This window comes from Rhinoderma darwinii, chromosome 1, assembly GCF_050947455.1.
Source record: "Rhinoderma darwinii isolate aRhiDar2 chromosome 1, aRhiDar2.hap1, whole genome shotgun sequence".
Classification (NCBI taxonomy): domain Eukaryota; kingdom Metazoa; phylum Chordata; class Amphibia; order Anura; family Rhinodermatidae; genus Rhinoderma; species Rhinoderma darwinii.
In genome coordinates, this window is record NC_134687.1 from 188,760,080 (window position 1) to 188,778,857 (window position 18,778).

Consider the following 18,778-nt stretch of genomic DNA (forward strand, 5'->3'; position numbering starts at 1 on the left):
TTCAATGTTTACCTATGTAGGGAAAGTGTTTTGCCACAATTGCAAGTATACCAACTTGGTTCGAATTACTTGTGTTTGCTGCAAGTCGTCTTCAACTTCTTCCCCCATAACGAAATATTGAAATTGTGCCATAGATGCAAAAACTTGCAATTTTACCAAGACTGTGGCAAGAGAAACTATTTCTGTAGAGCCCTTGCCCAAATCTAGCTTTGTTCATGATCAGTTTTCTACATAGCAAGAGTTCAATATAATGACCTATGCAAAGGAACACATAGGATGAATTTATTACGCCGAGCACCGTCCCGGCCTAATATGCGACGCAAAACTCAACATCATCAGTGCTGTGTCACATACAACATTGTACGATGTAGAAACCGTGACAAGCTGAGCCCGTAGGAGAGAAGAGGAGAGGTGAAGTGAGTATACTTTTTTTTTTCTGATGTGGGTAGTCCGATCTGGGGGGGGCAAGTTTTCTGGCATAAATTATAATAAATTTGATGAATCGCTCTGGTCCCTCCCCCTTTTGGGAAGCCCCAACCCTTTCACAAAAGTGGTAAGGGCATCGTAAAAAGGCCAAAAGTTACAATTTCGAATGCACCAGAAAACTGGAATAGAAAGGTTTAGAAATTTCCTTCCATAGTCCTTGCTATAGGAACGATGTGAGTCAACGTATGGTAGTACTCTAATTACAGTGTTCTCCCCTTTAAAAATTGCTGGTAATGTATTGAGGTGCCAGAATTTGGGTGGAAAAAATATTGATACACACCTTGTTTACAAAAAATTGCGGCTTTTTCTGTTTTGCCCCTGTTCTCGTCACTTACTAAAACATGGGTGAGGCCTTCTGCTGCCTAACAAATTAACTCTAATTTATGCCAGAAATAAGCTTTAGATTAAGACTGATGTATGCAATAACAGTTTTAATAAATTCCCCCATTGGTCTGTAATATAGAGAATATTTCTGTAATAAGGCATCCGATGCAACATGGCACAGTTTCACCGTTTTTTTTGTTTGATTCATGCAGAATTTAACAAAAAAAAACTCCATATGAGGCATACAGGAGCAAAGCAGGGTTATTTTCACTTGTATGGGTGCTGTATCATGGATCTGTACAACTCAGAGGTTGTACACAGCCATAATACAGTATGTTTGTGTGAATGAGCCTAATATAGATAGAAAGGAGTGCAGTGAGTTAAATTAGTGTACTATTCTCTTATGTGGTTATTTCATATCTTTCAGATTTCTTGATGTTCAGTCTGCAATTCACCTACAAACATGCTGAAGGGTAACAGAGATAAAAGGAATGATCTCTACCTTTAAAGTATAAAGTACTATGTTGTAATGTACAGAAACATCAGATCTGCTGATATACATTGTTGACATTATAATTCTCACGTGCAATTCTTTTCTTTTATAGAGATATTACCTTGTAACCAATATTTATAATACTAGCTACTAATACTGGTAAACACAATCACTGCTGGCTCTATACCTTACAACTCATTAAAAACCTCTGCATATAAGACCTGTGATGGACTGATAGTGTTTCATGTCCACCACGCCCTGCTATAGTATACTGTATTTGATTGTACTATGCAATATTGTATTATGCAGACCACTAAGACTGTGTATAGTATGGTGGGATGGCAGTGATAAAATCTAATGCATATAAAAGTATATTTTTTTCAAGGTATTTATGTATAGGTGAAGGGGCTCGTTTAAAGGGGTTATCTGCGAGATAGGCCATCAATATTTGATCAGTGGGGGTCTGACTCTCGGTATCCCCGGCGATCAGCTATTTGAAGGAGCAACGTCGCTCGTACAAGCGCTGCTTCCTCTTTATGCCTTTCACTGCTCCGTACTGCCGATTAGATATTGATGGCCTATCCTGAAACTGATCAGCTCTGTCCACCATCGAAAGCACCTACAATGGAAATGTGAGCATCAGAACTGGACCATGAAGCATTGGAAGAAGGTAGCCTGGTCGGATGATTTCTGTTTTCTTTTACATCATCTGGATGGCCAAATGTGTGTGAGTCGCTGGGGAAGAGATACAACCTTTTGTCCTAGTATTCATGTAAATGTTACTTGGACACGTACCACCTACCTAAACATTGTTGCAATCCCCATATACCCCTTCATGGCAGCATATTCCCTAATGGCAATTCCCTCTTTCAGCAGGATAATGTGCCCTGTCACACTGCAAAAAAATTGTTCATACTTGGTTAAAGAAACCTGGCATCTCAATCTGATCGAGCATCTGAGGGATGTGCTGGAAAACAAGTCCGATCCATGAAGGTCCCACTTTGCAACAGGACTTAAAGTATCTGCTGCTAAAGTACTGGTACAAGGTACCACAGGACACCTTCAGAGGTCTTGTGGAGTCAATGCCTCAATTGGTCTAGGCAGTTTTAGTGGCACTAGTGGGACCTACACAGTATTAGTCAGGTGTCTCAATGTTATGGCTGGACGGTGTACTCTTTAATATAAATTCTTTAGTAGCTTAATGGTGACCAACATACACAGTCTGTAACATTACTAAGACTGAGTGCATGCAGTTTACAAGAGTCTTTGCAAAAGTTATGCATCTAATTTTTGCAAAAATCTGAGGTATTTTAACCTGAAATTATAGATTTTAAATGGTTTGGCTGTATACAAAAGCCAAAATAATTGGACATTTTCAGATACATTTTTCATAAGTACATGTACTTGTCCCTGAACCAGACTTATTATCTGAACCACATTGAAATTCTTCTTGATTTAGATTAGAGGCCATGGATCTAGGTGTTCCGTCTTGAAATTCTTTCCCTCTGAAGTATCCACTACAAAGATTCAATATGAGCTATCTGTGCTAAGCCTTGTTCAAACTAAATTTTTAAGCTTGTCTTACAATGGGACAACAGATTCCTGAAATATTTCAATTTCTTCCTTTCTGTATAGCTCATAAAGTGAAAATACAGTAAAGTCCCTCTTGGCAAGTTCAACAAACATCATACACTATATGCGTATAATAACAAAATAAAATCATACACATTCACTATTGGATAAGAATATTAAGCCGTAAAAAACTGAAGCAAATGCCCCTCACTGACACGGGTTCATCTGTTTTTTTCCCTTCTTGTCCCATTCTTACTTCTGGATTTCGGGATTGGGACTGTTACAGGAGAATATTGTTCCCATCCAGACACTCTGTCTTATGATCACATAAAATATACCTGGTAAATAGATATAGTATATACTGATATTATTCAGTGGTGTTCACCCTTTGAGGAGGCAGTATGCTTGGAAACCATTTGGTCATAGATTCTTATCTACTGCCTTATTAGCATTACAATGGACCTCAGTACAGGAAGGAGCCATTGTAAACTGGATGTAGAGACAGCTGAGCATACTGGGAGTAGATTTACCTATACTGTACAGATGCACATTGGAAGGTGTATGGGTGGTCATAGGGCGGAGTCAATGGAATGGGTGGGTTCAACTCAGGGATAGGAACATATAGGCCATGGGAAGCTCTTGGTGCGGGCTCTTTCCTGCCAGCCCTGGACGATCAGCACTTAACATCAGGAGCAAGCAAAGTTATATTATATGTGTGCTTTCTGTGTGTGTATATAAGTATAATTATATTACAGCAGACTTTATATGTGTACATAGAGATATTCCAGGAATCTTATGTGGATTATAGATGAGTAGATATATATATGCTGTTTATGCATGAGTCTCTATATGTACATGTACTAATGGTCAGGCGCTGTATGTGGCTTTGGTTATAGTTGTAGTACCAGGAGACCGTATAAGGTTGGGACCTGGATTTATATTATATATACATACACATTACTAGTCACATGTGCAAAGTGTCCAGGGAAGGTAGGAACAGAGGCAGCTGTGTGTGGTTGTGTTGTCTATTGTATCTTGATGTAGTGTATATTGGTTTGTCATGTCTATGTTATGAGTAAAGTATTTTTATATATTTAAGTATCTGTGAGGGTTGTATGTTACTCCTGTGGTGTGTGAAGGACTGGAGTGTGTGCACATTGTGAACAATACAAAGTAAGCGGACTATATAGGAAACAAAGGTAACGGACTAGGAAAGGAGAAAAGGGAGATAATACAGATAGTCAACTGCCCCCTTTAACAGGGACCTATTTAACTTTATGGTAACTACAATGTAAATCAAGTTTTTCTTGATATTTTGAATAGGCTTCTGAAGTAACAAGTTATACTACGTTTGTAATACCATCCCATACATTAGTAGTAGGTGCAGGCGAAACACATGCGAAGATATAGCCCAAAATCAATCATGGCTGTTATGCTGCACATTCCTGTCCATGCATCTATAGGGGCCTTGCAATGGATTTAACATACACTGAACATAACCTTACTGACAAAACAATTTTACCCTCATTTGTTCCCGTAACATGTCCTTTGAAATGCCCACTCACTGCACGGCCAACTTGCTAACATCTACAACCTGTTTATTTCTATTTCTGCTCTGTCTCCATTCTCTCAAACACTCCTTCCACTTTCTAATTACAATCTATTGACAATCAGTCTCTCCTGTTCCTCTCCTCAATCACCACCTATGCAAAAAACACATACACTTGCACAGACTTAGCCACAACTTGGGCATTCTACTCTATCCATTTTTTTGACATCATTAACCCAGTCACATCATCAATCATTCTTGATATTGTAAAGCATCCCTGTTTCATATCATTACAATTCCACAATTTAAAGTAATTATTTAATATATTTAACTACTGTACCTACTTCAGCTTTTATGCCATTTCCTTTTGTAACACTCATAGTGTTTAATGCTGGAAGAACCATTCAAAACTGCCCTGACTAAAGGTTGGTAATGATCTACTGACTGCTAAATCTAAAGGCCAATATTCTATACTGAATCTTCTTGATCTATGCTCTGCCTTCAATACTGCAGATTATTCTCTTCTACTACTGATTCTCCACTCCTTAGGTGTCCAAGGTGTAGCAATTTCCTGTATTGCTCTCTAACTTATGACTTGATATTTAGTGGCACTCTCTAATCTTCCTAAGGTCCTATGTAGTGTTGGTCAACTCATCAGTCCACTTGGCTTTCAATATTATTTCTAAGCTGAAGACACCCAAATCTTATTCTCTGCTTCTAATCGAGACACCTTACTGTCCTATGTTTTCAAATGTCTACCATCAGTTTGTTTTTTCATGTCATTTGGGTTTCTCTAACTTAAAGAGGACATGTCATCTGCCTAAAAAACTCCAGTTGACATCACAGTTAATTTGCAGTTGCCTCACAGATTCTGATGCTTTTTATCTTTTTCTTCTAGCCATTACCGTTCCTGAAATATCGGGGCCGTTAGTTCTGGTGTCCGATATGCAAATGAGGCCTTTGACTGTCAAGTAGGCGGTTACCCCTTATCAACTGACAGTTATTCCCCGCCAACTTGACAGTCCAAGGCTTTATTTGCATATTGGGCACCAAAAGTAACGGCACCGATATCTCAGCAACGGTGGGGGCTAAAAGAAAAAAATAAAATGCGGCAGAATCTGTGAGGCGCCTGCAATCTAACTGAGATGTCAGCTGTAGTTTTTTGGGCAGGTGACAGGTTCTCTTTAACATGGGTAAGACAATATTTTCATTTTTTTCTCAATTCAAATCTGCTTCCACACCAAAAACAACACTGTTATATAATATATTATATTATTATCCTTGTTAACACAACATAAGATACGTTTTCCGAAGGTCATCACATAATCATAACATAACATTACATAGATAAATAAATATATTTTTGTGGCCAGGAAAAATTTGGACCACAGAAATGCATACATGTTCTTAGTTGTAAATATAATCTTACCAACATAATTTGCTATGTGCAATGGCGTTACTGGCATATCACAATCCCAATTTTTTACCAATATTTACCAATGTGCCATGATGTACAGTATATCACAATCTAAAATTTTTACCAACATTTACCTATGTGCTATGATGTACAATATAAGTAAAAGTATAAGTCCCTTGTAGTGATATGAAATGCTTTTTGCATTATTTGGCACAAAAGTCCTTATCTTAATTAAATCCTAAAACACAAGTTTAAGTAGTCTGACCGTCACCTTTCCTTAAACTTCCTTTTGACACTTGTCAAAAACAACATTTTATTTATTTATTTATTTATTTGCTTCATCCAAGTAATTTTGGCTCTCATAAACTTTCAGAGAAGAAGGGACAGTTTTGACCTTAAATCAGTGGTTAAACTGTTATGAGAGCGTAAAATATATTACCAATCAAAAGACATGCAAACAATAAACTTATATTATTATATAAATGAGCTAACAATCAGACCAGATAATGTTTAGTACATTTGCCATGTTTAGACTTTTAAAAAGAACCTTCGGTATCACTAATAATTATCCATTTCCATCTGAATATCGAAAAAGGGGTCTAAGATGGGAACATAGAGTAGCGTCAAGATGATATGAGGATTATTAATGATGTTAAAAAATTAATTATACCAATGGCAGGGTCTCAAACTAGGACTAGGATATGATTACTGGAAAACATATGGTAGGTATATTATGTCTTCTGAGAGAAAAGAATAGCACATTCAGTAGTATGTTAGACAAAGAGTAAGCACTCAATGCATTGCAGATACTAGAAATCATAAAGCAATATCGAAATTACTTTACCATATTAATTCTTTTTTTTTTTTTATGTAAATGTTAAACTAAATGGGACTAAAAGGTTGAGGTTAAGCAGGTGACATTCAGGCAACATAGATAGAAGGACATTGTTGTCTGCAGTCATCAGCCATATTAGCCCTTTAGAGGACTACGTGGTAAGATTTGGTTTAGATGGGTATGAAAGTGCACTGTTACTGGAGAGTCACTGGTGGGCATATGTGGCCTCACGCTGGATGGCACTGTACCAGTGCACTAAAAAACATTCAAAACAGTGCCTAATTATAAGTGTGCAGTGTGGTACCTAAATATCTTTTTTATATGTTGGCCAAATAACAATTTCACACAGCTGTCTAAATAACGTCTAATAACCTACACCCTCATACACTTCAAAAACTGAATACTGTACAGAACCTAAGTAAGTAAATACCATACCAGTGCTCAAATAATACAAATAACCGCTGCACATATAAAGTAATCAAATAACAGTGCTATATAATATTTATATAATACTACTATACAATTAATATTAAGATTTATAGTGATCACAAGATGTGGGTGCCAGGCCCTTTGTGGCGTCATATTCCGAAAAAAAGGGTCTGAGGCCAATAAAGCTGAACACAAAAAATGACAGCATTAACCAAGGAAAGCCCCATATATCGGTCAGTTTTTAAACAACCATGTTTTGTGTAAGTTTATCAAAATTAATTTCTATTCTAAACGTAAAAGGGGTTAATCTACTGGCTTCCTTTTCTTGATTTAGGAAAATAAATGTTTTACAAATTCTAACTCCCAAAATTTTAAATTATTATCATTTGAGTCTCCAGGTTTTATAACAAATTGTAGAAATGGATAGGCGGCACTGATTGACACAATGGGCTGGTGACATTTGTGGAGTGCTGCCGTGCAGTGCTCATTACAATCGTATTAACATATTTATATAACTTTATGAAATAATCGAGCCCTAATGTGTATTCTCATAAAATAATGCATTATGTTTTATCATGTTATGTCAAATTCTACACTTGCAATACTCAATGGTATATTTTTCATTATAGGAGATCTAAATTATAGCCATTTGTTCTAGGCTGGGGATTATAATAATATAAACTTTAAAACTCTAGTCATGGTTTTAAAACATTTTCTTCTAAGTGCACTTAGCTTTATGTTTTCTAATAAAAGATAAGATCTGCCTGCTTGAGGAACCATTTTTCTGCATTGAAATCTTCCTGCACTTATAATATATTGAACAAGTGCATGTGCTCACTGTACCTTCCTAAAACTAATTGATAGGAAAAATAAAATGAATATACTGATATCGTAATCATAATACTCGCCGAATGAACAAATAGAGGAGACAGATTCTTGAGATACCAAAGACTTATCTAGTTGCTTTTGGTCACTCTAAAACAATGGAAAGTAATAAATATTTGTGTCACGTACTTAATTTTATTTTCAATAATTAGATTTAAGTCTATAGACAATGTATAATGAGTTTGGTATTTTTTTAAATGTATAGTAGCTAATTATTTTTCATTTCTAAAAAATGTTCTTGTGGTGGCCATGGTGGAGACGCTTCCTACCTGTATTGCCTTTATAGACAGTGGTGTAGGGTTTGTGTGGTCCTTTATGGCAGCTGAAATTAATGGGAGTCAATTGACAGAAAAATGTCAGATTATTATAGTCTTCTGGAAGTGATGGAGTACAGCCCCCTTCCGCCGAGATCAAGGAGTAACATGGGATCTGCATATGGAGCCTTTTGTGTGTGTATAGTGTTGCTTTTCTGCCTCATCAAGACCTCCAGTAGTACAATAGAGCTATTATTAAAAGGGTTCACCAGGACCTTTATATTGAGGGCCTATCCTTAGGATAGTATACAGATACACAGAGAATCACAGCATTGGATAGAAAAAATATGGGTGCACGCCACCAAACAGGACCAGATACAAGGTCCCTTGATGCAGGCATAAAAAGAAGAGAAACGAGGCAGCACTTCTAAAATTAATGTGAGCTTTAATCACCCAATGAGACATTTCTGTCTGACAGGACCTGCTTGAGAAAGGTCCTGTCGGACTGAAACGTCGCATTTGGCGATTAAAGCTCACATTTATTTTGGAAGTGCCGCCTCATTTCTCTACTTTTTATCCGTAGGATAGTTCATCAATATCAGATCAGTGGGGGTCCGATTCCCGGCACCCTCATCGAAGAGCCGACTGAAGGGGTAACGAACGCTGTGGTCTCTTCATAGATTACCAGGCACAGAACCATACACTTCCGTAGCGGCTGTGTCTGGGATTGCAATTTCGGTCCCATTCAAGTAAATAGGATCGGCTGCAATCCCAGGCACAGCCAGTATAGAAGTGTATGGCGCTGTGCCTGGTAAAGTATGAAAAGGCTGCGACATTCATTACTGAAGCCTCTTCAGACAGCTTATCGGTGTGGGTGTCAGAAGTCGAACCTCCACCGATCTGATATCGATGACCTATCCTAAGGATCAAGGAGAACCCCTTTAACTTGCCCATCCTCTAATGACAATAAATAGTCTTCGATCAATTTCTCCCAGTCTATACGGAAAGAATGACAAGTAAGATACAGAAATCCCCCCCCCCCAAAAAAAACACCCTCAAACACTTAATAATTTATAATCAAAAACCTAATTACAATTTTCTGATGATACATTCCCTCAGTGTTGGTAATGTGCTGTGTATATCTATATATGCAGAAAGAGACAGCTAGATTGCATTCATACTTCTCAGCCCCTGGCTTTCTATATGTTGCAGGGTCAGAGAGGTCTGTTATAGGACCACAGAATTCCTCAGCCGACTGAGGTTATTTTTTTTTTCTGACACAATAAGGAGGTCCTACCTCAAAAAAGCTCCTGAAAGTGTACCTGAAGTTTAAATTATACATTACTCTGTTAGATCATGCAAAAATATTTTTTGATTAAAAAATTTGTTCCTGCGTCTAGATATTGCTGTTACATGCTTGTTATGGCGCCCGCTGGTGTTGTTTTGATTGCCTTTCTGCACATCCACATCCACCTAATGTGTCCAGTTGTCTTGTACACAGGCTGCGTAGGGATTTCTGCTATTGTGCAGGGCAGCCAATGAGAATCAGTGGACTAGAAAAGGCTTAATCTCTCTGGCATTGAACACATTAGCCCACATTTATTATGCAGTTTGCCCAGATTTTGACTTGAACTGTGACGGAAAAAAGTTGCAGATCACAAATTGACAAGAAAAATAGGTGTTGTCTTCAATGAAAATTTTTTTATTAAAATGTATTAAGTATAAAAACTGAAATGGCACCAATTTGTTTTTTCAAATCTATACCTGTTCATAGTAGACATCTATTTGCTTTTCTGCCTCTCGAATGTGTATGTGCCTTTTAATAAATTTGACAGTAATCACACCAAGATGCGCCAGTATAAGGGAATATAGGTAATTTCGTCTACATTCTGAGAGGGAATCAACAGAACATCAGGGGGCACCACAACAAGAATGTAACAGGAATATATGGACACAGGAGCATACTTCTAATGATTTCAATTAAAACACAGAAATGTTATATTTATTCGCGGGATAGCCTGTTTATTGACAACAACTAACTGCCGAGAGAAACAGTTCAGAATATTTGGAGAACTAAAATTCTTGTAAACATATAACATGAGCATATCTCATGCACATCTAACAAAGGTTTAGAATCCATAAGTGCAACAAGTGACTATAGCGATAAAGGTTTTGGGGGGGGGGGGGGGGTTATAAAAAAACAGCAATTTAGCCATTGTTCTATGCATTTTAAATCTACGCTGACACCATGTGGCTTAAATATCATGATACCTTTATTCTATGGGTCAGTACAATTATGACGACACCAAATGTGTATAGTTTTTTTTATGTTTTACGACATTTGCAGAATAAAAACACTTTCCCACTGGGGGACTTCACTGTGCGATTTTTTTGATCGCTTATATAATGCTTTGATATACTTAGTATGCCAAAGCATTTCTGCCTGACAGTATAAGGCCTCATTTACACGCACGCAAAAAAATGCAGCGTTTTGCGTGCGCAAAAGGCACTTGACAGCTCCGTGTGTCATCAGTGTATGATGCGCGGCTGCGTGATTTTCGCGCAGCCGCCATCATAGAGATGAGGCTAGTCGACGTCAGTCACTGTCCAGGGTGCTGAAAGAGTTAACTGATCGGCAGTAACTCTTTCAGCACCCTCGACAGTGAATTCCGATCACAATATACAGCAACCTGTGAATAAAAAAAAGACGTTAATACTTACCAAGAACTTCCTGCTTCCTCCAGTCCGGTCTCCCGGCCGTTGCCTTGGTGACGCGTCCCTCTCTTGACATCCGGCCCCACCTCCCTGGATGACGCGGCAGTCCATGTGACCGCTGCAGCCTGTGATTGGCTGCAGCCTGTGCTTGGCCTGTGATTGGCTGCAGCCTGTGCTTGGCCTGTGATTGGCTGCAGCTGTCACTTGGACTGAATTGTCATCCCTGGAGGTCAGACTGGAGGAAGAAGCTGGGAGTTATCGGTAAGTCAGAAACTTCTTTTTTTTTTACACGTTCATGTATATTGTGATCGGAAGTCACTGTCCAGGGTGCTGAACCAGTTTAACTCTTTCAGCACCCTGGACAGTGACTGTCTCCTGACGTCGCGTACCGGAAAAAACGAGTTCGGCCGAACCCAGTGAAGTTCGGTTCGCTCATCTCTAATTATTCTGACACTCCGTTTGGATGTTTGTAAACAGAAAAGCACGTGGTGCTTTTCTGTTTACATTCAGAGTTTGACAGCTCTTGCGCGAATCACGCAGTTCGCACGGAAGTGCTTCCGTGCGACCTTCGTTGTTTTCACGCACCCATTGTCTTCAATGGGTGCGTGATGCGCGAAAAACGCAGAAATTGAGAACATGTCGTGAGGTTTATTCAGCGCACTCACGCTGAGCAAAACTCACGGACTGTCTGCATGCCCCCATAGACTTGTATAGGTCCGTGCGACCCGCGTGAAAAGCACGCGCGTCGCACGGACGTATATCACGTTCGTGTAAATGAGGCCTTAAACTGACAGGCATCTATCAAGCATATAGCCAGGGAAGGCCTGGGGGCATTTGTTAGGTACCCAGCTGCTATGGCAACACATCGGCGGCCCGCGATCGCATTTGTGGGCTGCCAACAGGTGACAGAGGAAGCTCCCTCCCCCTGTAAACTACTCAGATACCGCGGTCGCTAATGACCGTGGCATCTGAGGGGTTAAACAATCGTGATAGAATGAAACTCTGATAGCTACAGTCGTAGCAGGTGCCGGCGCAGGACTTGGATTAGGCCACCATGAATAGGTGGCGGCCTAAAATAAGGCCCCTTAATGACTGCCGTGAAAAGGCGTTAAGGAGTTAAACAGCCACACATACTTATGGTCACTCTAAATTATCAGGTCTCTTCTGTAAACATCTGAATATTGTCCAACATAATTAAAGCATACCTAACTTTTCAGGTAACTTTTTAGTATAAGCTGTCATATATGTTTACATGAGGAATAATAACATTTATGGCCATTATATGACTTGTTTACTGCATTTTTTAACAGTTTTCCCCTCTGTATGCTTTTATCTCTTGCTTTCCATTTTCTCTGAGTTAGTGGGTGGAGCCTAACTGCTATAATGTCTTCTATACCCTGCACACAAAGAAGATAAAGCCTAAATTTTATAGTTTCTCCTGTAAATTGCAAACAGAAAAGATAATATCCTGCTCCCCTATCACATATATAGAGTCTGCAGCAACATGAAGGAGATTTATACAGCAGCAATGAGCAGTGTAGCTGTGAATCCAGCAATGAAGTGGGATAAAACACTTATTAGGAGTTGTTGCAGTGTCTGTGTCTTTGTCTCACACTCTGCTCCCTCCTACCCCTTCCCTTCTCTAAAGACTTCTATGAGCAGCTGAAAACTGATCCCTCAGTGAACTGATAGTCTGTCTCCTCTTGAGGAGATGGAAAAAACAGTCTGATAAGATATATTGCAAAGTTTTTTTAATATTCGCTTGTACTTTTGATTTTTGCAAAGTTACATAGTTACATAGTTACATAGTTTGTACGGTTGAAAAAAGACACATGTCCATCAAGTTCAACCAAGGGATGGGAAAGGGGAAGTGGGATGGGAAAGGGGAAGTAAAAAATTTCTACACATAGCAGTTAATATTTTTTTGTTCTAGGAAATTATCTAAGCCTTTTTTAAAGCCATCTACTGTCCCTGCTGCGACCAGCTCCTGCGGTAGGCTATTCCATAGATTCACAGTTCTCACAGTAAAGAAGGCTTGTCGCCTCTGCAGGTTGAACCTTTTTTTCTCCAGACGGAGGGAGTGCCCCCTTGTTTTTTGAGGGGGTTTTACATGGATCAGGATTTCACCATATTTTTTGTATGCGCCATTCATATATTTATATAAGTTAATCATGTCCCCCCTTAGTCGTCTTTTCTCAAGGCTAAATAGGTTTAGTTCTTTTAATCTTTCCTCATAACTTAGATTCTCCATGCCCCTTATTAGCTTCGTTGCTCTTCTTTGTATTTTTTCCAACTCCAGGGCATCCTTTCTATGAACTGGAGCCCAGAACTGGACTGCATATTCTAGATGAGGCCTCACTAATACTTTGTAAAGTGGTAATATTACATCCCTGTCCCGCGAGTCCATGCCTCTTTTGATACACGACAATATTTTGCTGGCCTTTGAAGCAGCTGATTGACATTGCATGCTGAAATTTAGTTTATGATTTACAAGTACACCCAGATCCTTCTCAACAATTTTCAAGTGTGTTGAAAAGTTAGTGATCATTTAAAGTAACTCTCAATCATAGTGATCAACCCTGGTCAAAATCTGGCAGCATTTACTTTGTTTTTTAGAAAAAAAACATAAAAAATGGGGCAAAAATGGCACATGTGAACCAAGCCTTACCAATATTTATAATAATTTTATTAATATTGGTTAGATTAAGTATACCCTTATTGCCACAATATTACCTCCTGCTGTAAAAGTATACTAATGCTATGCATTGGATTCATTTAATACATTTCAATACTCTAATACAGCCTTTGACATCTACCAAAAAGACTGTCTAGCTCCAAACTACGCATCAAATTCTCTTGAGTTGTTAATCTCCACATCAACTAGTCAACCACATACAGAATCACAACACATTTATTGAAAATATTGAAACACAAATAGTTTACCTTTTGTATGCCCTCCAGAGATTCTTGGACATTGTTTTCTGTTCCATTACTCTTGTTGATCATCCGCCACATTTGGGAATACATGCTGTCCCGCTCAAATGGATTCATACCTTTCACTCGAATGTGATCATAAACAGCAGAATCCAGTACCGTACCATAAGGGATATCTGTTTGTCTTGAAAGATCCTGGAGAGACCTAAGAAAAGATATTAACGCTTATTTTTAATTTTGTGCAAGAAATTAGAGCCATTGCACAAAGATAAACTTCAGCGATGCTTTATGCAATAAATATCTATTATCATAGCAAATTATTTGCACATATTGGCATCCTGCGAACCATCCATTGTCATATGCCCTTTTAAAGCAAACCGACTATGATATACAATAGTTTGATTGCATAGATATGACTCTGCAATGCTTCTGTATAGCAATGTATAATGCCTGTAAATGTAAAACTAACAGGCAGCCTATTCGGTCCTGTATCTAGCAGGGCCTAATAGGCATACACTACACACATGGCCCACAGCTGCCATGGCAACCCATCAGAACTCCTTCTTTAGGCCCAAGCTGCCACGGCAATCCATCGGCACCCGCGATCACTTCTAACCACTTAGGAGCATCTGAGGGGTTAAACAGACATATTTGTGTAATCTTGGATCATGGCAGTTTCAGCAGATGGTCAGCTTTAATATATAGATGACACCCACTGCGGATGGTGTGGGCACCATCCCCATGCTGTACATCTACTATGCATAGGCTTATCTACATAGCGCTACTGCTCTTTTGCTCCAAGGGGTTAAGGAATATAATCACAGTCAAGAAAACATTTTTAAAGGTCTTGTTGATCCTTGCTCAACTGACTTAAAGGAGTTGTCCATAATTATAAAAAAAAAAGATCTGCCTTCTTTCCAGAAACAGCTGCACAATTTTCCATGGCAGTGTCAAGGAATGGGGCTGAGCTGCAATATTAGACACAACCTACAGTATTGACAAAAAAATAACTGTTTCTGGGGAGAAAAACAAACCATTCTTTTAGTCCAGGAAAAAATCCTCTAAGGCTGCTTGGAGCATTTTAGTAATAATGAGATTATGACTACCAACAAGAGTAAACAGCTAGTTCAAAATTCAGAGAGTGTGAACACACAGTTAGTATAATAGCGGAGCATGGTATTTGACAACTCTTCTGGGTAGTCGACTAAGCATTGAATCAATTGTCAATCATAACCTTTACCAAATGCTTTATATCAATGAGGGATTCATGAACGTGATGAGCATACAGGTGTGTCCACCCTTACATTTGCTTGAATTTGGTTAAGGACTCGAATTTCTCTTGAAATCATATCAATTCAATATCGTGACCGGCTCGAAAAACCCTTGACAGGCTGCAATTTACATCACAACCACTGGGTGGCCACACATAGAGACCCATAGAATAGGCATCTCGTGACAGAGTATCGCGAGATCATGTTTTGTTTTTTTTAAAGCTGTTTATCTTGCACCACACATCTCAGGATATGTTGAGATAAGAGGAAAGGTAAGGACGGACACATGTGTATGTCTCACATGTCAGCTGAATATAAGACAAGAGTCACTTGGAAAAGCACTTGTTTTAAAGCAGACATTTTCTATTTATGACTTTAGAAGGGAACATTTTCATATAGAATACACATATTCATCTAGCATTACTTCCAATCTGTTGGGAATTTATTTTTAAATAAAAGTATTTAGGATTTTAGAAGGGAACATTTTCCTTTAGAATGTACATATTCATCTAGCATTACTTCCAAACTGTTGGGAATTTATTTTTAAAGAAATGTACAGCAGACCTTCCCTTCAAAAAGTCTTATTAGTTGACTAAGCAACATAATATAATCACAGTATAATCAATACACTTTCATTATACAGTATATGAAATTTTCTCTACACATAATATATAAATATATATAACCTATGAAAGTAACATAATCAAATATGACAAAATTTAAAACACAATTTTTTTCAATACTTTAAGTGGTTCATTTAATTATTAACTATAAATCTATAAATGGAATCAACCATTTTTTAGTTTTCTGATTCTTCTTTCAGATCAGTTCTAGAGAAGACTAAACTTTATAGTAAACAACATTGAACTATTAGGCCACAGTACAATACATATAGATGGATATTTCAAAACCACCTTCACATGTAGCCTAAAAAATAGTGCGAGAAACAGACCATGCTGCGGTTTTTAACTTTGGATTTCACACTTGGTAATGCATAGGATGAAATCCGCTACAAAGCCGCAGCAAAATCCACATGTAACACATGCAGATTTTGCTGCAGATTTGCAATGAAATCTACAGTGAAAAAAGTACACTTTGTGTGGACTTTACCCTTAGGTTGGGTCCATGTGATTAGTGGTTTTCACATGCAAGTTTTTTTTCCCTTTTCGTCTTTACTCGCTAGGACCTTTCTATACTTTTTCTATAAAAAAAAATCTAGGACAAACAAAATGTGAACTTGACCTTAGAATGTAGAAGTTCAACCAAAACAAAACAGGAAGAGATAATAATTGCTTTATTTTCAGAGCACAATCGATTATTATTATTGTTATTATTAAAAAATTTTATGCTGGCCAAACTTCTGTGCTTATCTTGAATGTTTCTTTAATTTATATATAGTATTATGAAAAATAAGTAGGAAAACAATTTGTGAATGTGAACTACAATGGCCCTTTCTTGCTCCAGCATGACTGTGGCCCTGTGTACAAACCAAGATCCATAAAGACATGGTCTAATGAGCTTGGTGTGGAGGAAATAGGGTGGGTCACACAGAGTCCTGATCGCAACCCGATCGAACACTTTTGAGATTAAATGGAACGCCGACTGTAAACCAGGTCGTATCAACCAATATCGGTGCCTGACCTCACAAATGACACAGACACACCAAAAAAATCTTGTAAAAACCCTTCCCAGAAGAGTGAAATCTATTATAGCAGAATAAGGGGGCCCAAATCCATATTAACACCCATGTCTTTGGAATGGAATGTCCAGCAAGCTTATATAGATATGTAGCAATCCTTATCTTGTCACTTATCTTGATAGCTTGCAATGGTAAGGTGTTCACATACTTTTAACCATATAGTGTATATTTCTAATTCCTCATACTGTTGCTACTCAATGATCAACCTACAACAAACAAAGTATAACCAATAAAATGTCACGCTGCTTTGTTGTAATTCAGCTCGGTAAAAATACCATCAATGCCACCATCAACTAGTTGAACATTTTGAATATGTATCACCCTATGTAAGCAAATAACACTCTGCCTTACATTGCATACAATTAAACCCAAATCTTTAATTTTTGGCTGGACATTAACTGGTTAAAACATATAATTGGAGCCATAATAATCATGATATAAATTGAGAACTAGTTAAAGTAATTATATTAATATTCCTTTTCAACTAGCAAGCGGTGATGAGAAGAGAAAGACAAACAAAGAAAAACTTTCCTTTATGAGGTTGAAAAAACACACTTATGTACAAATATAATGATGTTATTAAAATTGACTGTAACTAAAGCCTGCAAGCTAGAAAGCAATTAGTTACTAAATAATTAGAGAAAGAACAGCTCTGGTCAACCATTTATAATCATTGCTTTTGACTGGATCTTCATACAGTTTACAATGCAGCATACTATTCTAGAAATACACTTGCATTTTGCAAAGTCAGAACAAATCAGGTCAAGTTATTAAAGGGGTTCCATAGCTTTTAGTAAATAATGCTCGGAAAATAGAGCACTACATGTGTTGTAATTTGAAGGAAATGTCTCATCTATTTAATTTGAGTAAAATTTGAATTTATGTCTGTAGAAGAGAAATAATGTGTATAATATTTTGTAGCTATTTATTAAAAAAAACAACAAAAAAATTAAAAATTTCCTGGGACGACAATATTGGAGGCATACATTTCTTTGCATTGTCTGTATAGAGTTGGAATACTGCCCCTGCCCAAAGAAAAAGAGCGACAGACGAGATGTATACAAAGTACAAAAGAGCTGTCAGCTGTCAAATCCCCTGGCCTATAATTATAATGAGATGATAATGAGATCATTTGGTTGATCTTTCACCAGTCTACACAGCAAAGCTAACGAGTGATCTTCAGAAAACAGGTAATGTCGGGTTATTGTGTGTGCTCCAGTGGCGAGTGTGAAATTGAAAAATTCAAAGATTTGTTTATATGGATAGTCACATAAAAGAAAAATATCCCCAAATGGTTTTGAAAAATATATTTATAGTAAAAAACTGATTTATATGATATCATGTAGATAGGTGATACATATATTTGTTTGAAAACCTTTTTAATGGTAAAGACATAGGAAACATATTGGTTACTTGAGTCAATTATTTACTACAAAAGAATCTATCTGTCAAGAAATATGAAACAGGCTGACCCTTGGAAGACTAAGGATTAAACACCTAGAGTAGATTAGCCAAGAAATTGTGTCCATAAAAATAAAGATCAGAATTGTTTAGAAAATATGGCATTAAAGCTGGACAATAAAGAAGACAGGAAACTATTGATGGCTATAAACTTTGCTGTTGGTATAGAGTTTTCTGGAAATACCTAGCCCCTTAACACGAGTGATGAATACATCTGTCACAAGCAGATGCTAATTCCCGCATCAGGACAGATATATCCGTCACTCGGATCTCGTCGGTACTGCCACTGTACCCACGAGATCAGAAGCAGGAGCACGGCTGTTATACACAGCCTGGCTCCTACCGCAACTGCTGGAATTGGAGAGTACGCCAACTGCGGCAGTTTAGCCCCTTAGATGCCATGGTCAATAGCAACCGCGGCATCTAAGGTGTTTGACCGGGGGAGGTAGCTCCC

General features: G+C 37.9%; 1 protein-coding gene across 1 annotated transcript in view; it reads right to left on the bottom strand.

The window, feature by feature from the left end:
- The window catches only part of GRID2 (glutamate ionotropic receptor delta type subunit 2), a 1,233,941-nt gene that overhangs the window by 190,632 nt on the left and 1,024,531 nt on the right, over window positions 1-18,778 (bottom strand). Inside the window, exon 13 of the mRNA XM_075860662.1 lies at window positions 13,903-14,098. Within this exon, the coding sequence (XP_075716777.1) occupies window positions 13,903-14,098 (196 nt within the window). The remainder of the gene's footprint in view (window positions 1-13,902; window positions 14,099-18,778) is intronic.